This window comes from Apteryx mantelli, chromosome 1, assembly GCF_036417845.1.
Source record: "Apteryx mantelli isolate bAptMan1 chromosome 1, bAptMan1.hap1, whole genome shotgun sequence".
Classification (NCBI taxonomy): domain Eukaryota; kingdom Metazoa; phylum Chordata; class Aves; order Apterygiformes; family Apterygidae; genus Apteryx; species Apteryx mantelli.
The window spans coordinates 27,825,687-27,847,167 of record NC_089978.1 but is presented as its reverse complement, the minus strand read 5'-3'; the positions used below and the strand labels follow the sequence as shown (position 1 = coordinate 27,847,167).

Sequence of the window (21,481 nt, the reverse complement as noted above, 5' to 3'; positions counted from 1 at the left end):
CTCCGGTGATAAGATCTCCCCATCTCTTCACTCTTAATTATGCACCATTTGAAATGTGTGCCCACTGACTGTCTCTGTTTTATGATGCTGTTAAAATACAGTAATTAAAACCTAAAGTCATTGCTTAATATGCATCTTAAACTTTTATATTTGGATTACATATTGTTCTGTCAGTGGTGGCAAAAGATACAGTTAAAAGTTGGAAGATCTTCACACAAACCTAATATTTTTCTGATCTGCCTACATAAAGCTGTCTGACTAGGCAGATTGAGTATATAAATTTACTGCGACAACAGAAATAAAAACAATCATTACTCAGAAGATTAATGAGGACAATGTTTCTGGCAAAACCTACTGCTGAAATGCCTAGATCTGTAAGTGAATGGCCAGAAAAACAATATGTGTTTGATGACCAAATCACACTTGTAAAACTAAAACATAGACAGACCATGAGCTGCTTTGTAAATGGCTATATCTTTTGAATACATACCTATATATCCAATGTACGAACAGTGGCACCAATGTAAACCCCAAACAACAAGAAGAAAATCAATGTATTCTTTAAAAAGGATATGTTTTGACTTATGTTAGAGACCAGAATTGTATCTGACAGGTTTTCCTTCCTCCGTTATAGTTCATGTACATTCACACATACACGCACACAAAAATTATTAATGGAAAAATTCATATGAACTATCTTTTGAAACCACTTGCATTATATATTCTAAAGGACTTATTTTAAATACTTTCTAAAATCTGAACTATGATCCAAGGGTATGAAGCACAATCTCTGAGAAATATGAAACTAGCATGGAAGTTATAATTTGATATATTTCAGCAAATCAGCAGATTATAATTTGAAACTGACATTCATATAATGAGATATACAGTTACTAGGATTCCAGAATTAACTACTTTAAATAGAATAACAGGAACTAAAGTTTTCCAGTGATGGCATAAAGAAATCTCAGAATTAGAAGCAAACTACAGTCATTCATAGTAAAAATTATCAAAAGAATATCTCGCTAAAATATGAAAGACTGCTTCTGTATCAACAAGAAAATAAATGATCAGCTAACTCACAGAACAGAACCCTGAGTTCAGAGTTATTAACAGCATAATCCAAAGCTAACAATTTAATTTGTTCCTAGGTTGAGTGTTTATCAGTAGCATCAAATATGCTACTTCAAAAGAGAACTGAACTGTCATCAAAACTCTTTTCTGGCTTTAAAATTAAATAAAACTTGCAATGCAGAATCTACTGATGTCAACACATTCAGCAGATATGGGTTTATAAAGCTATATACAACCCTTAGTAATATGCTAGAAAAACAAGTTATTTGTTTAAAAAAAAAAATCCTGGAATATACAAAGTACAATTAGAATTACTGATTTTGAATCAGAAATATGAACCAAGAAAAATAGAAGAACATCATGCTGATGAATGAACAATGGTATTTCTTCCCTAAAAGACTGGTTTCTCAAAACAAAACAAGCACTAAAATTCAATACACAATTATAAGGCAGTAAAAAAGAAACGAACTTCACAGCAAAATACATACAGGGCTGATATCAATGACAAATACATAAGGCTCCACGCAAAAGCCAGCGCTTAAGCCAACTAACTGAAAGCTGGAAGCCGAAAGAATCATTGTTTTGCTAGGAGTACTAGGCATATAGCAGAAACGAACATTAACATGTTCTAGAGAAATAATCAACATTTACTAAAAAAAATGAGACATCGCAAAACACCACTGATACAGAAGAAAGCACAAAGCCTTATTTCTCCCAGCAACAGATAAAGCACCTCAGTCACTGCCAGAAGAATCATCCCAGGCATCGGCACCAAATTCACCACGTACAGAATGTTCACAAATAGAATGACTTTTATAACGTACAGAACTTTTAAAAATAAAATGCAACCATTTTACAAATATTTAAATTCTTCTGCATTTAAAGCTAAATGAGCAGTATTTTTTTAAAAAAAGTTGGCTTTATAGAAGTGTTACTTCATAAATGATTGTATTTTTCTTGACCTGATTTTTGCCTTGATGTATGCATGACAGTTAGAGAAACTACTTATAAGTAAAAAATTATAGATTATTAATAATACTATAGCACTAAAGGAATTTTACTTCTTCCTTCCAGAAGCGTTCTGTCACATTCTCAATGTTATTCTTTATTGTGAATACTACTTTGCTTACCTTACGTGGCTGAAAGTCATACTTCACACAGTGCTGGAAACCTTTGCCTTTTGACTTCAATGATGTAACTATTAAGCAGTTGCCAACAAAATGAGCAGAATACCCAACACCTTTGCTAGTGCGGAAACTGAAAAGAAAGAGTTATTAATGCAACTGTAAAAAGGGGAACTATTGATTAATAAAATGAGGTTCAAATACTATTTTAAATTGCTGTTAGAAAGAAAAGAAATTAGTATCTGGACAGTCAACATAATTTCCCATAGAGCCTCTCTCTCTCCACCATTTCTCTTTGGGTGCCCTTTTCAAGGCTACTAACCTTCATCACTAACTTAGCTCCAGGCTACATTCTAAAAATCAGAGGGTTTTTCTTCAGTTCCCAGAAATCCAAAATGGCAAATCTCATATCTGTCAGGTTTTGCCCTTAGTTTCCTAATTCATCTTACTTAAAATAGTAAATCTGGTTTAAGTTGTAATGAAAAATCCATCACAGAACCAAATGCCATGTTTACATTTTGAAAAATGCCTTGCAGTTTTATGGAGCTGGGAGAACAAAGCGGCCAGTTTGAAACACAAGTTACACGCAGGGTAATTACTATGCCAGAGAATGATTTCTTTTTCAGGACTGAAGATTTAGGTAGGATAATGATCTATGAAGCTTTAATCTTCTGAGTTGTGGATTTATTTTTTATTTATCTTTATTGATAAAGAACTATAATTTTAAAAAAGTAACCTTGAAAAGGGCTTCCAACTTTTTTGTGAGCAATATCATAAAGACAGATAATGCATAAAACATATATTTTCATATTTATATTTTAAATCAAAATCATTGTAAAGAGAAATTCTGGAGTTCTTAAATGTCATTTTGCAAAGTTAGTTGGTGGAAATTTATAAATCAAATCACACACAGCACTTTAAAAAAATTAAGTCCAAAACTACTATTATGTCACCTATTCCCCTCTGAAAGCACAATAAAAAGAAGTCTGCTATCATTAATAGGGAGCACACTTAATAAGCCTTTTAGTCTGAAACCTTTTTTTAACTTGTTACCAACTGGGTTATAAAAATAACCAAGAGTTAAAATACAAGGTCTAAATGGTGAACTTCATCTATAAATGCTGTAATTAAGCTGTTCAAGTATAAAAAACAGACATTACTAATTTTGAACATATATATGTACTCTTATAGTCCTGTAATTAACATGTTCTCATTTCTTTAATGTAGGCTACTTTTAAAATAATTTCATAGTATTACAATAATGACATTTTAAATGGTTTCACTGTCGTAACATTTCATCAAACACTTTAACCAGATTTTTTTCTAGGCAAGAGGCACATGGAAATATTAAGTTCAGATTTCAGCTTACTCAATAGCTGCTGAAATTCTCCATCTTTAATCTATCCGACTATAGTAATACAATCTTGATATTAATATGCAGAAAAAAATGTGCAACTATAGACCTGATTCCATCTTCAAAAACATTCAGTTAAATGTCAATATGTACATTACTGAAAAAGAATCAGACTTTCTTCTTTCCTCATTGTCAAGAACACAGCTGATAAACCACTGCCTTCGGAAAAACACTAGCGCCTTACAAAATAGGATGGTGTGACTGGACCCTGAGGTGTTCAGAGCTTAAATGTTCTCTTGTGAGGGAATTTTTTTCTTAGGGAGGTCAAAAAAGACCAGAAAAAGATTCCAGAAAGAAACTTTTGTTACAATACTTCTATATTCTAATACTTAGAATACTTCTTTTAAATGGGAAAAAAAAATGAGTGATCAAGCTGGAAAGAACATTAATAATGTCTATAGACAACTCTCCTCCTCCTCACAGGGTCCTTGCATGGAGATCCTTACTTCGTCTTGATTTCAGTCAACTTATGAGTTACAGCAAACTGCATCATGATTTCTGGTCCTCGAGGCAGTTTTGTCAGCCTTGAGGCATGGCTTGGTTTGCTCTTTGCCTCTCACGGCATCTTAAGGTGCTGCAAAAGCTTTATTTTCCCAAATTCAGGCTGTGATACTGAATTCTCTCCCTCTCCAGGCCACTCAGCTGCAGGCCTGAAAAGCAGCATCCTCCCCTGCCCCAGCCCATTGTACAGGCTTTCACACAACCCTCCTCGGAGTGCCCTGGAGGGCCCCCTCCTTTAAAATAAATGTAACGTATCATCCATGAATGAACAGACAAAAATAGATATTGTCCATCCCAGCTGACTTCAACAGTGAAGACACTCATCTAAAGAATGATGAAGACATATCATCTAAAAACTTCTCTCTGTAAAACTCTGCAATTCCCCTAAGTGTTTTGAAGGGTTACTTTTACCACTGATCTGCCTTACACAATGACACCCCCCCCCCCAGACAGCTAAGCCCTACAAGAGGAGCAGTGAACAGCCTCAGAGCAGCACATTACCCACGTACACATATAACCTGCACTACCGCAGTACTAGATTTTGCACAATAACATGAAGATTAAACATGCAAAATATAGCTTTTACAATATGAACAACTGGACATGTTATGGGCTAGTTTCAAAATTTTATTTACCTCCTTGGGGCTTTAGGGCATTATTTTAACTCAGAGAACTTTTAACTAGGGAGTTGCATCTCCCACAATCCCAAATTTGTTTTTGAACATTATATCTTGTCTCTACAAGCTAAAATAGCTTTGGTACCAGAATTCCCTTCTGAAGGATATTAAATAAAATATACAGATTCACTATATTCATACATACTGGTTTAGTATTATTTGCTCAGAGATGTCAAACTAAATGTTTACTTTTTTAAATTACCAAGCAATAACCAATCAGTGTAAGTACCTCCATATCTTTATCCGATAAAAAACATTATTAAAATTGTATAAAATGCATCCTACTACTTTGGAGTAAGAGCTAATAAATACTTTGTTACACATTGAGAACACTTGTAAAAAAACTAAGAAAAGTAATTGGATTCTTGAAGAAATGTCTACACCTTTTAAAATTTTTCCTATTCTTAGTTTTTGCAGTTACTGGACTGATTTTGTCACCATTACGGTCAAACTGTACTGTTCCTGAAATTTTAAACACTGAATTATCCTTCCATTATACATTCTTGGAATTTTGCATTTGAAGACAAGAAAGAACCGAAATACTGAGATCGTAGCTCATTTCTGAGCAGAACAGTTCTTTCCATCTTGGAATAGAATAATTTTCTGAACACGAAGCCTAGCCAATAGGCAACAAGATTTTACCTTTTTTTTTCCCCATGAATTAATATTCTAATGTAAGATCACTTGAGAAACTGAGAACAGAACTATGTCCTCTGTTCACCTCAATACTATAATACACAGATTATGTTAATCTTGTTATTATTTCTTGCCAAATGTAAAGTAGGCTAGGGCTATTCTCTAGGATGCTGCACACCTCTCACCAGTTACCTACACATGCAGAACTTGCTGCATGCAAAGATGAAATGTACAGAAAAGACAATAAAAGCAGTTCTGTCAACACCCATGCAGATTTCTGAGCCGTTAACTACCTCCCGTAGCAGCTGCTATATGCTTTCATTATAGATCATAAAAGTGCTTTAGTTATCAGTTTAGTTTTAGCCAATTTCTCAAAGCAACTACTGGATGTTATTATATTTCAACAGCAGGTAAGCATTTCACATCCACTGCCGAATGATTCCAGTTTCTTTAGCTCAGTATATTATAAGCAATTTAAGATATGAGCACAGTACTGAGACTGGAAATACATTAATTCTTGTTGGGGAAAAAAAGGGTTTCTCTTCTGCTAATCTTGGAGCTCTATTATGTTGCTTTTGCAACTGTTTTGCATTATCGCTATTATTATTAGCTCCAGAGAGGGAATGAAAAGTCTAGAAGGCTTTCTTCAGTACCTTTTTTCTTGTTTCTATATCTGTAAAAAAGTTTTAGCCATTGCTCCATTAACTTAAATGGTTGTGGAAGCACTTGGATGTTTTAAGGACAAAAAGAAACAGTTACGACAATTCAGCCTGAGTTTCACCCTGTAATTCCTATATAGAGCCCATTACGCAACTTGAAATAAATCACCTATTAAAAAACATTCAATATTAATACCTGGATTGAGTCTACCTAACTCCAGGCCTTACTTAGAAGTGGTGTCACCCTAGCAGGTGTCACCACCTTTAGCAGAAACAAGTCTAAAGAGCAGACTTCTCAGTTGAATGCTTTAGGTGAGCCCTGAATTTATACTGCCTATATGATGGAGAATCTGCACCTCATTTTTGACAGAACATTTCCAATGATATATTAAACTGCGATTATCATCACACTGTGTCTTAGTATAATTGTGGTAATTTCAGTGATCACTGTATTGTCTGTCCAAAAGTTTGATTTTTTCCTACTTCACTGTCCATCCATTGGATTTCAGATTTCAGACAATCCATCAACATCAGAATCTGCATAAATTCCGAAAGCAGAAGTCAAAGAGAATTCTCAAGTTCATTATAGTTTTTTCTTGGAAAGTTTCATTATAAAATGTGGTTTCCAGAGCACAGTTCGCTCTGGAGTGTTCTCTACATTCTATCCAATTTTTCTGCAATCTCCTAAAAGAAGTGGCAATTCTTAATTGTAGACAGTGTTCTAGTAATGTTTTTGCCAAAACTTCAGGAAGTGATTTTACACCTTTACTCTCTTCTCTACTAGTTCAAACTATCCTTGAAAAAATCACATTAGCTCCTTCTGCTAGAGCAATGAAAAGGCAGTTTAAAGTTAGTTGGTTACCTACAATAACTGTTAATATCCTTTCATAATTACTGCTTTACTTTCATAATTACTTTTCCTAGGTATTTGTTTGGCTATACTAAAATTTGTGCTATTGAACTGTGTTTATCCTACCATTTGAAACTGATTGCTCTGTAACAAAGTATTTTCCTTGTCGTTATTTATCACCCATAAAAATGCCATCAAAAAGACTCCTAACTTTCCTCCAGGACTGTTAACACTCATTTCGTAAGTGGTAAGAAAGCTACAATACTGTTCTAATACACAACTATTAACAGACTGTCACATAGCAGCTGCCCAACACCATCCTTAGACACAGACACAACTACAATGATTTTTTTTTAAACACTTGGCTTAATGTTCTTGAAACAGCACTTAGCGTTTAGCTGATTACAAAACCATAGTAGTTGTCCTTCACATCTGTCAAACATGAAAGCATTCCTTCAGTTCCCTCACTTTCCTTCTCTATTTCTGAGCATAAGGTTTCACATTATGGTCAAGCTGATCTAACAGCACCCTCCCACCAGTATGGACATTCCTGCTCTGGCCACTTCTTTCTGCAATCCAGTGGTATATAAAGTCTAGATCATGCCAAAGTCTCATTTAAAATGCAGCCCCACAGTAATTTCTACTAGTATAACTAGAGGGGTGGTTAATTACGAGAGAAAGGCATCAGGCAAATGGATGGAAACAAGGCCAGCATTTTATAAGCAAGCTCTTAAGTCAGCACCTTGAGAAATTGTGCCCTAAGTTCCTGCTGTGTTGAACTCTAAACCATTTCTGTCTATTACACATTCTACATGATTTTGTGTGAAACTTTTTGGAGTTGTGGGAAAACAAGAGAAAAAAATGCTTTCACCCCACAGCAAGTTTTAACTATGAAGATTTTTTATTTTTAAAATTAAGAAGGACCAAACTAATTGCAGACTGGCTAGTGCTGTGGATACACTAACAAGGCAACGAAACTGTGAAACTGATGAAAATTGCGATCAAAGACTGGAACAAAGAATGCTGCTAAGCAAGATGGACCTGTGCTACTGCTATGGGTAAAAGTTTACAGGGATACTTCTCATTAACACAGCGCTAGTATTTCCTTTTCAAAAATCAACCTGCCAGCTATCTTTAAAGAGCACAGTAAGCCCTAATCAAGATACCTTCAGTCTTTAAGCCCTGCTCAAGCAATGCTCTCAGCATTAATGAATTTGTCAAGTTTCAAATTTTCAGTTTCACACTGCTGTTTTTCAGCTTTAGAAATAATGAAGATAAAATGGCACAAGACATACTAGAAGTTAATACCTTGAAAACAGGACAGCATTATGGGAGAAAATCTCACACTTTTTCTGGGAAATCAGCACAACTACATGCCTATCTGAAGTGCCTGTATACTACTGCAGGCAGCATGGGGAACAAATAAGAGGAATTATAGGTCTGTGTACAGATGCAGGACTACAGTCTCACTGATCCATCAGAGACATGGTGGGATAGCTCACGTGACTGGAGTGCTGCAGTGCATGCATACAGGCTCTTTATGAATGACCAGGGTGACAAGGAAGAGAATTTGCTCTTTATGTGAGACAGCAGCAGGAATGTATGGAGCTTTGCCTTGGGAAGGATGATGAGCCAGCTGAGAGCTTCTGGGCTATGATTAGTGGGCAGATCAACATGGGTGACACTGCAGTGGGTGTCTGCTATAGACCACCTGATCAGGAAAAAAGTAGAAGATGAGGCCTTCTTCAACAAACTGGAAGAAGTCTTACATTCACAGGCCCTGGTCTTCACGGGAGACTTTACCCACCCTGATATCTGTGGGAGGGACAACACAGCAAGGTACAAGAAATCCAGGAAAGCATCAATGACAACTTCCTGACACAGGTGACTGAGAAGTTGACAAGAGGAAGTGCTCTGCTGGACATGATACTCACAAAAAAGGAAGAAATGGTTGGGGATGTGAAGGCTGGGGAAGCCTTGGCTGCAGTGACCATGAGATTGTGCAATTCAGTATCACTAAAGGAGGAAGCAAGGCAAAAAGCAGGATCACAAGCTTGGATTTCAGAAGAGCAGACTCTGGCCTCCTCATGGACTTGCTTGGAAAAAATCCATTGGATACAGTCCTGGAGAGAAGAGGGGTCCAGGAGGCTGGTTGATTTTCATGGATCACCTCCTCCAAGCTCAAGTATGGTCCGTTCCGATGTGCAGGAAATCAGGCAAAGGTGGCAGGAGGCCTGCATTGTTGAACAAGGAGCTCCTGACAAAACTTGGACATGAAAAGGAAGTGTACAAGAGGAAGAAGCAGGGCTGGGTCACCCAGGAGGAATAGAGAGACACTGTCTGATTGTGCATGGATGGGGTTTGGAAAGCCAAAGTCCACACGAAGTTGAATCTGACAAGAGACATGAAGGGCAATAAGAAAGGCTTCTATAAGTATATCAGCAGCGAAAGGAAGACTAAGAAAAACATGGGCCGACTGCTGAATGGGGCAGGGGACCTGGTAATAAAGGACAAGGAAAAGATTGAGATACTTAATGCCTTCTTCACATTTTTACTGGTAAGGTTTACTTTCAGGAACCACAGGCTCTTGAGACCAGTAGGAAAGCCTGGAGCAAGGCAGGCTTACCATCAGCAGAGGAGGATCAGGTTAGGAAACATTTAAACAAACTAGATGTTCGACAGTGCATGGGACCTGATGGAATATACCCATGAGTGTTGAGGGCACCAGTTGATATCTTTGCAAGGCCAATCTTGACAATTTTTGAAATGTTATGGCAAGTGGAAGAAAGCAATATCATTCCTATCTTGAAGAAGGAGGATCCAGAACTACAGCCTCACCTCAGTCCCCAGTAAGGTGATGGAGCAAATTCTGTTGGAAGCCATTTCTAAACACTTTAAGGACAAAAAGGTGATTGGGAGTAGTCAGTTTGGATTTACAGAAGGGAAATCATACTTGACCAACCTAACAGCCTTCTATGATGAGATGATGGGCTCAGTGGATGAAAGGAGAGCAGTGAATATTGTTTATTTTGTCTTTAGCTAGACTTTTCAACACCATAACATACTCACAGATAAACTCAAAGACAACTACTCATAGACAACCCTCATAGACATCATATGAGCTGCCTAAGTGGACAGCAAAGTTGACTGAAAACTGGCTGAACTGCTGGGCTAAAAGCTTTGCCAGCGTCATGAGTCCAGTTGGAGGCCAGTCACTAGTTACTCTTCGAACGAATACTGTTTAACATCTTCATTAATGACATGGATGAAGGGACAGAGTGCACCCTCAGCAAGTTTGCTGATGATGCCAAACCAGGAGGAGTGGCTGATACCCCAGAGGGCGGTGCTGCCATTCAGAGGGACCTCGACAGGCTGGAGAGATGGGCAGAGAGGAACCTCATGAAGTTCAGCAAAGGGAAATGCAGGGTCCTGCACCTAGGGAGGAATAACCCCATGCACCAGTACAGATTGGGGGCTGATCTGCTAGAAAGCAGCTCTGTAGAGGAGAACCTGGGGGGTCCTGGTGGATAACAAGTTGACCATGAGCCAGCAATGTGCCCTTGTGGCCAAGGAGGCCAATGGTATCCTGGGGTGCATCAGGAAGAGTGCTGCCAGCAGGTTGAGGGAGGTGATCCTTCCCCTCTTCTCAGCTCTGGTGAGGCCACATCTGGAGTACTGTGTCCAGTTCTGGGCTTCCCAGTACAAGAGAGACATGGAGCTACTGGAGTGAGTCCAGCAAAGAGCCACAAAGATGATTAAAGGGCTGAAGCATCTGATATATGAAGAGAGGCTGAGCGATCTGGGACTGTTCAGCCTAGAGAAGAGAAGGCTCAGGAGGAATCTTATCAATATGTATAAATACCTGATGGGAGGGAGTAAGGAAGCCTGAGGCAAACTCTTCTCAGTGGTGCCCAGTGACAGGATGAGAGGCAATGGGCACAGACAGAAACACAGGAAGTTCTGTCTAAATATGAGAAAAAAAACTTGTTTACTGTGTGGCTGGTGTACTGTAACTGTTGGTTAATGTAACAGGTTGCCCAGACAGGTTGTGGAGTCTCTGTCCTTGGAGGTACTCAAAACCTAACTTGTCCTGAGCAGCCTGCTCTAGTTGACCCTGCTCTGAGCAACAGATTTCAACAAGACAGTCTCCACAGGTCCCTTCCAACCTCAATTATTCTCTGCTTTTTGATTCTAATAAGCTTCCATACAATTGTCAATTTGATTTACAGACCTTAGAGAGGTATACAACAGTTGCTTTCAACACTCTAACAACAGCTGTTGACTTTAGAAAAGGCTCTATGACCACTATTCCTACCAACTTGCATCATCTCGTTTGACTGAGGTGAGGTTATATGTGGTCAGAAAAACAGAACATGTTTTTTCAGCACCTGCGCTTCAAAATCATAGAGTTCTCTTTGAAGTTGTTTATGTGACACTTATTACTTTTAAAATCAAGATTCTTCAAAAGACAAAGCAGACATTTTTTAGCAAGAAACTATGAAGAAAGAGTTAATTTAGATGAAACATTTTTCACTTAGTTAAACAAAAAAAGATCTAACATGCCCCAAAGGCACATTCGAAGACAGTAAATTTTTCTTTGGTGTCTCACTCCTGGTGATGGCTCTCTGTGACTCTACCTATCATGTGACAAAATCTAGGATTTGCCTAAAGAAGTTTAGATGGATGATCTAGTTCAAATATTTTTCCTGGTTTTCAGTCATTACTTACTGCTTCGCTTAAACCACTATGTAAAAATGGCAAGTATTTCTATTGCTTTCAATTTCCTCCTGAAGTTGGCATATTCAGGTTCCCTCTTATATAATACACTTACATGAACTCAAATTTGGCATTTGATTTTTTTAAGATTCATTTCCTTCTGTGGCTCATATAAAGCACTCGTCAAGTTTGAACTTGAAAGTCACAGAAGTTTTCTTTCCCACTCCTGATAAATAATCTCTTTTTATGTATATATACCATAACAAGAGATATCATGAGAAAGTAAGGTACTAAATTATAATTACAAAGATGTGAGTGTGAGAGTGTGCAAGAGTGAGTGAATGAGTGAGTGAGTGTGGGGAGGGAGGGGGAAGGAGGAGAGATGGTGGAAGAGAGAGAGAGAGAGAGAGAGAGGAGGGGAGAGGGGGAGAGAGAAAAAGTTAAGTACATTATATTCTCTTATGAGAAAACCTTCCAAGATGAAAGATTGAAGTAAACAAGTTTTCCCTAATTTTCCTTTTTTTTTTTTTAATTATTATTAAAGGACACTCTTCCACTCCTGCAAGCCTGATAAAAGGTGGAACAGAAGAGGTCTGAGTAATAACAACAGATTTAATAGTTAAGGGCTATGTACTTGAATCACACACTAAGCTAGGTAGGAAGACTGAATCAAATTATACTCTATTTCTAAACTACGCCAAGCCATTCTGAGCCTTCAGGATGATTATCAGCCAGTAGAGTTCTGACAACTGGCTGAATTCCAGATAATTGCAAACAGGAACCCTATTGAGAATCTCATTCATTTAGCGCGGGTTTGCTCAAAAATTACTGAAAAAGCGTGCAGATGTAGCAAAATACATGTATGTATTCACAGGTTATCTTTTAAATGCTACAATGAGGAAGCTGAAGCTCCATATGTATTGGGGTTATGCTTGCTTACACCCTAAGATTCCAAACTGCAACAACAACATATAGAAGATGTTATTTTAATATGCTCTTGACTATTTTCATGAAAACAAAAAACAACAAACATCGAACATGGAGGCAGACAAACTAGTAGAAAAAAATCTTTTCTTGCCCAGATAGATGCTTTATTACAATAAATCTAATAAACAGATATTATAGTAAGTTACTTGCTGTAGGTAATCCATACTGCCAGCAGAAATTTTTTAAGAAAATATAGAAGTGTTATGGTTGTTGCTAATAAGATGTACATTATTAAAAACTATTCTTTAGAGTGGCTTTTTAAAGTGAGACCTAGAACTCTGTTTTGAAGGAAGAAATTCAGATATTCTTTGATAATTCAGAGCACAGCTTTGTGGGGTTTATTCATTGACATGCTTAAGAAATACTCTAAATAAAATCAAGATCTCTTTAATAGACAGATGTTTGAGTATAAATGACAGTTATTCTATATATCGCTTCTTTGTAGCAAAGTGAATATAGGCTGTTTTTCACAGAATCACAGAATGGTTAAGGTTGGAAGGGACCTCTGGAGATTATCTAATCCAACTGCTCTGCTCAAGCAGGGTCACCTAGAGCAGGCTGCCCAGGACCAAGTCCAGATGGCTTTTGAATGTCTAAATTAATATACTTAAACAAATGGAACTAGAAATAAATTTCCTCTGATAAAACATGAAGTATGCAGAAATATTCAAGACAGCTTAACATATAGATGTTTTAAAATTACTTCAGTGTAAAAAATGTTCTAAATGGTATACTCAAAAACACTAAATTGAATATAAACTGTAATGACATCATAATAAGTATCAGAACTATATCACAGCAAAAAATATAAATATCAAACATCTGATGTTATTCAAACCTAATGCAATTGCTCCTTGTGCATTATATTGGCATGAAAGGGGATCATATTCATCATTCAGGTTAAATGTTTTTCTACACTGATATCCCTAAGAAAAGCAACATACAACACAGGCTGTGCTTCTTTGGAGTATGCGTTTCCTGTTCTGAAGCAACAAGAAATCCTCAAACCAATTACATCACCTAAATTTGCCAATTCCCAAACGTAGATTCTGACTGAGAAACAAAAGATCACGCTAAAATTCTGTATGGCTGCTCACTCCTGTAATTATGTTTATGCTTGTCCTTGGCAGCCTGAAAAAATAAATAATATAAAGATCATACTAATAATCCTTAGCTGTGGCTTATGACTTAAAAAAAACCCACCACAGTAAAATAACCAGAAACACTTAGGAGAAAAGGGATGCATGAAAATGCATCATCTCAGAGAGCAATTTAGGGAAAATCTATCAAATTTTTCTTCACAATAAATGTCAATTATTATTTTTAATCAGATATTTGCTCTGTAAAAAATACAAACAATTTTGTTCTTTCTACTGAATGAAAAAAAAAAAAGGTTTTTTTTATGTATTCACAGTACAAGAAAAACACATCCTAAGACCACATCTTCTACTGGCACCCTTCTCAGCAGACTACTGCAAACTTTCACTTTCTAGCCTATCTGGAATAACTACAAAGTGGAAAACGTTACTTTTCATTACTTCCCCCAGTAGTTGTGCTACTCCTGTTTCCCTGAACTGATAAATTTTGATAGATTCTTGCTAATATCCAATCCTTATCTGTCTGCACAACTTATATATGCACCTTTTAAGAGCATGAGAAAAGGTAAGCACGCTAAATAGCAAATAAATACAGAATGGAGAAGCAGAAACCGTTCTGTCTACAGAACATGAGGTTTTTGTTTTCCCTCATCCCTTTCCACTCAGCTAAGACAACTGTATTTGTGTAGATACATGTTTAATTTTTGAAGTAAAAAACACTTTTATTTTCATGAGTGACCATGAACTGCTAAACCATAATTTCTAAATATCTGAGCTTTATGTAACTATTATTTTTATTACAATAGCAAAACTAAGTAAACTAAAATCATCTTTCTTGCTTTTAACATCCACTGTTTGCAATCTATTAGAAAACAGGGCTTTTTTTGTGAGCCGGTGATGGGCAAGCCATTTTTATATTGCCAGATCTGCTTTCTATTATCTCTAGTTAATTTGCGAACAGTGTGGTTGAGTACAGCAATTTCTATCATAGTACTGGTATCAGCCCAGAATCTTAAATATCAAACAGAAAATAGGATAACACAAAGATACATTCTCAAGTTTTAACTCTAAGAAATAATATATTTTTTAAATTCCTTAAAAAATTATGATTCATCTACAAGGATCCACAAGGCAGTGCATTTATAAATTACAAAACAAAAAGCACAGATGATCTCTTAAGAGTTTATATACAGTAAGCAACTGTTAAACTCTGCAGATATTGGGGTGAAAAGTAGGTCAGAAACTAAAAACAAATAGAAAAGGTTAACTGTCATTAGGAAGCCAAAAGAAATTATACGAGTAAAGTTATGAGTTACTTACCAATAGAGATAGGGTTTATCTTTATCTACATTGATATTGTTTAATGGATCCATACGAAACCAAGTGTTAAGAGTAAAACCATTTTGATAAGGCCACTTAGCAATAGGAGGCAATGCAATTGCCTAAAAAAAAAAAAAAAAAAAAAAACAGAAAAAGAAAAAAGTGAGTCAGAAAGTGAATTTTTGAACAAAAAGTACTGTTAAAGAGAATGCCTTTCTAAAGTTAGGTCATTCTAAATATGCAGATCTACTCTAACATTCAAACATTAAAGAAGAACACACGAAAACTTCAACTAATGTTTTTGAACAAATACATTATTCTTCCTTTACAAGATTTTTATTTTTAACTACGTAAATAGAGGACATGAAATATAAGTTTCTGAATGGGCAATATTAAGAAGAAAAGAAAGGAGAAAAACTACTTATGCTGATATTAACTGTAAATTCAGTTTTCAATAACTACTCATCTCATCAATAGACTTAAATGTTAAGATCAAATTAATCCCAACAGACAGTACAATAAAACTTAACTGTTAAAACTACAGTGTAACAAAAAGTTTTTCTCTGAGGATTTGATATGATCTGTTTTCTATAAACTGTAAGGCAAAAGATTGAAAATCTTATCCCCATTCTCAGCTAAGTAAATTAATACTAAGGCCCAGCTGTGAAGAAATTTGATTTTTTTTTGATGTTTTATTTTTCCGGGCTGAGACTGACAATGAGGTTTCACAGAACTCTCTTTTCTTTATACCTCATCAAGGCCCTGAATAACCTGATCTAACTTTGAAGTTAGGTTATCTGTAACAAGGATATTGGACTAGATGAACTCCAGAGGTCCCCTCCAAAATACATTTTTCTGTAAATTTGAGATACCACTAAAAGATAAAAAATCTTTTTTTTTTCCCTCTCAATATGACAACTATGCACAAAATGAAGTCTTTAAAATATTTTAAGAAACTAAATGTTTATAATAACTTACAGATCACTTTGGTAGACACTCATTACAATAAATTCTTTTCCCCCCCAGAAAAAATATAGAATACTTTAGACCGAAGTAGTTAAGGAATATCAGCCTTTAATACAACTTCTTGACAGAAGCTGTGTATGAAAGCAGAGGAGACAAAAATAATTTTCTGAATGATTATAGCATGTTAATTCTAAATGTATTTAATTGATATTTTTCAGTTCCGGTAAGATAAGACTAGTTAGTCATGTTTACACTGGCAAAGCTATTACTGATACTTATTGGTTCTTCAGTTATACTACCAGAAATACTTTTAAAGGGCTGCTAATATCTGTACAGTCCTGATTCATACAAAAGACAAAGAACAGCAAATTCACTTATTGTTTAAAATCAGAATGGATACAAGTCTTTTGATCAGAATAGATTCAGAATAACCAAACTAAGATTCTATGACAATGCAATAAAGTACATTAAAAACAGTACAGAGCAAGGTTGATTTCTCATAATTTTTACATGTGAGGCAATTGGTGAAGGAGTTTTCGGAGCACAGAAACAGGTAATTGAGAACGATAGGGAACTCAAAGTAAATTTGATAATTAGATATAGCAATGTGCTCAGATTAAGCTAGTATTCCACCAGACAAAAGAAATAACACTGATTCTGATATCAGCCTTGAACTAAATGCTCAGTGCAAAACATTTCAAGCAACTCCTTTGGAGCATCACCCCTGTTTACCGAGAGAGTTCCTGGCCTGAAATGGGAAAGGAGCTGCTTGATGACAAAGTGGAGCAGTACTTGGGGAACAGCACCACCATCACATGGTGTCCGCCTAACAGAAAGACTAACGGTGTGATGCTACGAAGACAGACTGGCAGAGACCTAATACAGTACTAGGAAGAGCCCTTGTGTTGGCACGCTGAAGCAACTCAGCAGCAGATCAATATTGGTGCAGCAGCCTTTTTGTCCTGTTAATGCTACCATTAAAATCTTGGTTATACAAGGAACATGCAACAGCTTTAAAGAGGGCAAATCTGGCATTTATCATGGCAGGTGAACATTATGCTGTTGCTCTGTATTGATGTAAGGCTGATGTTAGCTGTGTGCATTGCAACTGGAACTCGAACCCAGCACTTGCAGACTAGGTGCTCTCCAGTTTCTTTTCTTTAAGGGAAGTGCTTTGGTGCTTGGGACATTTTAGAAGTAATTTCCCTTGTTCCACTTCAGAGGATGACTTCTCTCCCAAACTGCATATTGTAATCCAACATGAACTATTCAAGAAATGTATATTTGAAACACATTTTCTCATTTAGGGAGGGGCATGGGCAATGATGGGTGGTATATGAAACATTTATTTGCCACAAGATCATAACCAAGAAAAGAGAAATGTTTATTTGCACATTTCAATCAAGAAACTTTATACTAGTATACTACTGTCAGTGCTGAAAACTGGATTTTAAATACGATTTCCAATAACTGATGCAAAATGCCTCCCAACTTTGTACAGGGAGGTATATAGGAAATTCTTACCCTGCAAGACTTTTTTTGATGCTCTAATAGAAAATTAAACTTGAGAGAGATGTTTCATCAGTGTTTGCCTCCAAAGCCCAGAAATGTCAAAGCAGTATGTGCCATTGTAGACATTCATATTCTGCAATAGCTGTCTGGCTGCTGCATATACTTTGGGGAGAAGGTAACTGTGGTTTTAACTTAGCAGCAGCAAATGAAACCATCTCTTTCAAAACTCAGCAATTAATCCTTACACAAGCCACCCTTTGCATTTTGCTGACACATGTGCTTGTGCAGCTGAATAGCCAACAAAACCAGGGAAGTGATCTAGCTAAAAATAAACAAGGTGAGAAAGTTATTTTCAGCCAGATTACTCCCTTGATGTAATCTGCCACACAAAGAGCTGTACTAAAAAAAAGATAAGGTAGTTTATGTTTGAAGAAATCTATCAGTGCTATTGAGGAAATGCATGCAGATAAACAGTCCAAGTGAAGCTCTGACACGAAGACTCAAGGATCCCAGGATCATTGCCCCCCAAAAGATTCCAAGTTCTGCTGTGAGGGGAACATGAGCCCATACCATTCCACACCAACATATACTGAGCCTCAAATCTGGATTTCTCAGCTCAGAACATTTGTACTTGCTGCATTAATAATCATGTTTATTTATCTGTGTATAGTACCTGGATCTGCATGAATATACATACATTGAATGGCAGACAGAATACCTATTTAACAAGGTTTAAGAGGAATACAATTTGATCATGAGTTATCTCAAATAGTAAAGCCAAACTATTGTAAGTTTAAATCACTGCCTTGAGAGTAACCAGCTCAAGTCTTGAGAGAATCAGCTTATCAAGTTCAGATGGTAAGAAAAACATATAAAATTTATGACTAAGCTGTTACTGTAAACTGCGATGACATGCACAATTGCGTCCCTCTATTTTCCTCAACCCCCTGCTTTATGTAATATAATATCAATTACACTATTCAAATCAAATACTGTTATTTCCTTGTAATTTTCAGTTTTCACTTTTACAATAATTTTCCTACTTAAAAATCTATTTGATAATCCATCCTCACAACTACTTCTCAGCACAACTGTGCTGCTGAGCTACTTCAGCTATGGAAGGCAAGGTTTATGCTACAGAAGTATGTACTTCCCCTCTCATTTCCTTTTCAAGGATTTCCAAAACCAAAATAAAGAAAGAGCAATCAAAGAAGCAATGTATTTGTTCCTCAAGTAGAAGTATATTAGTTGAAAACTTACTGCTGCACTACAGCCTGGGAAGTTGAAAAAAGTATCAGGCCCATGTCTCTGTGGCATCTGATTAAGGACTGATAATAGTTTAACTGCGTGTCTTGGCTGTGAAAACAAGAAAATTGCAGAAAAGTCAATACAACCATTTTTATACTTTCTAGGCTACACTGGATACTGGACTGTTTTCAAACAACACAGCAAATTAATTCTCAAGTAGTTAACAAAAATAATTTATAAACATACATTCAATCAACATGAAGAAAATTCAACTTTATATGTCCCAAGAGACAATTTATGTTAACTTCAGGCTCTAATGCAATGACACTTAATGCTTTATCTGATCAGAGCTTACCCAGATTCCATTTTCGCCTCGAAGCATGCTGAACAAAAGCTTCAACTCTTTGACAGTGATGCTGTAGCTGGCAAGAACCCCCAACATATCAACTAGAAGATCTTCAAAGGAAAATAAAGTTATTCTGAACTCTGAATTTCATTGTTTTGACAAAAAAGCTGAAAAAGCTAATGACTTTAAAAGTAAGCACATACAAAAAATTTTAAAATCAAACTAAGTCTCCTTAAATATTTCATACAGAATTTCATATTATCACCTTTAAATTATTTTTAAAATAATTTTACATATGCAGTTTTAGATTTTGCCTTACATTTTGAACAAAATAGCTCATAAATATACCAAGAATTAATTCTCCACATTCCATAACACTATTATCATACATTATGAGCTTATTGCTTACCCCTTTCTATTACCTATTTTGGCGATAAGGGATTCTTCCTTCCTCTGAAGTCAGTATTTTTTAAAATTTTCTGAGCTAAAAGATGCTTGACATTATTCTTTAACTTAGATAAAATACATTATACTGAGGATTTATACAGTTCCTACAGCCTTGCCAGAGTGATAATGCTTCCAATTGTTACCAGAATGAAAGCCCAGAAAAAAAGCAAAGTGAGAAAACAATAAAAGACCACAAAAAGCAGAAATGTTCAAAATTGCTGAAGAATTTAGGTAATACAGATTCCATTAAATATCTCAAAATCCATAAACTTTTAAAGTATTAGCATTATGTAGCTTGCCTTTTAGAGAAAAAAAAAAGGTTTAAAATTACTGCCAGTACTTGGATCTTGATTTTAAAACAGAGAACCTCACTTTAGCCTGTAGGATGCTGAAGTTGCCCATATACTCTGCACTTTCTTCTGCAATAAACAACACTACTAAGAATTGCTACTGCCTTTAGCAGAAGGAAAAACAAGTAGCTCATCTTCACAGATGCAGCATAAGAGACTGAATTCAAAGATCTGAAGTACAAAGTTTTCAAAACAAGTAAGCTATGACACAACAGAATCAGCATTAACCACACTTTTGAATCTCCTCAGCTCTCAACACTCAGAAAACTTCCCCACCCCAGTTCCCAAACACAGTACTTTTGCCTTTCATTCTCTAAATTTCCCTTCTCCCTAACTTTGCTCTAATAACAGAACACATTTTAAATAACTAACTCCTACCATATTTCTCTTCAATTTACCAGAATACTTTGTACAAGAGAAACACATAGCACCAATCATATTTAAATGTTGCTTAACTATTTTATCCAGATGGCCTTTTAGAAATGCTATCAGACATTCACCTTTCAATGTAAGAGATTTCCCGTCTGGCATAGAATCCAAGATGATTTCTCTTTGCTCCCTGCAATACTTGAGTAAAACTGTTCAAGGGCAGCTAAAAACAAGAACAGTCACACAAACCATTCTAGCAGTTTTTTCTTTTTTTTTTTTTAAATGAACCTTTGTGTACCTTGAAAACTAACACATCACACAGAAAAGACAGAAATCTTGAAATTTGGCAACAAAACCGGCATAGGCTAGGAGAATCACACTTCTAATCTAAGTTGTACTTTAGCTTGGCTCAGCATTATTAGCTATTTAAACACTGTTTTAAATGTGTTCTTTTCATATAAAAGTGTATCTTCTAAAGTCCTAACAGTGCTGGGTTCCTAAGTATTAAACAACATTGCTATTAAAAACTTTGCTTTGTCACATTCAGTGCATATACACAGTGAATGACTTCACAGAATACATAAAACTTTTAGAAGACATGAATGCAGGACTACCTGCTCCCTTTGGTCATCAATGAAAGCATGACTCTTAGAGGTGCTGACAAAAATGCTCCATCCTTTGGGAGTACTTTGCGCTGATGTTTTGCTTTTATGCAAGTTTTCTTTGCAAATCCCCAGTTATGTGTTTTTGAATAAATTCATCAAAATCTATTAACTTGTTGCACTACAAAACCAACTTCTGATAAGGAAGATGTGTAATGAATGAAATATCTGTAGTGCATGGAGACCTAATAAGCTGTTCAGTAGGTGAAATTTTATGTCATGAAAAACAAAAGAAAAAACACAGTAACTTGCAGCCATTTTTGCCATAAGATCTGAATATGTTCCAAATGTTCAAGTATAAAAGCAATATCTTATTTCTTTTCCCTAAACAGTCTATTTAAGAGTTTATTTCATCTTCCTTTTAAAATCAGTGGCAGAGCATGTTTATGATGGAATTTCTTAAGGGAAAGTAAAATAAAGCAAAGCAAACTAAAAACATCTTGCCTATTACGTAAATGAATTCTATGATCCAGCTCCTCATCTAGTCCCTGCAAGCATCCGTCTCTGTCACTGTATACTCTCCATC

General features: G+C 36.0%; 1 protein-coding gene across 1 annotated transcript in view; it reads right to left on the bottom strand.

Moving 5' to 3' along the window:
* Positions 1-21,481, bottom strand: part of NBEA (neurobeachin) — a 539,268-nt gene that overhangs the window by 406,762 nt on the left and 111,025 nt on the right. The window contains exons 3-6 of the mRNA XM_067291201.1: positions 19,137-19,237; positions 18,794-18,889; positions 15,056-15,177; positions 2,205-2,331 (exon numbers count right to left, since the gene is read on the bottom strand). Of these exons, the coding sequence (XP_067147302.1) occupies positions 2,205-2,331; positions 15,056-15,177; positions 18,794-18,889; positions 19,137-19,237 (446 nt within the window). The remainder of the gene's footprint in view (positions 1-2,204; positions 2,332-15,055; positions 15,178-18,793; positions 18,890-19,136; positions 19,238-21,481) is intronic.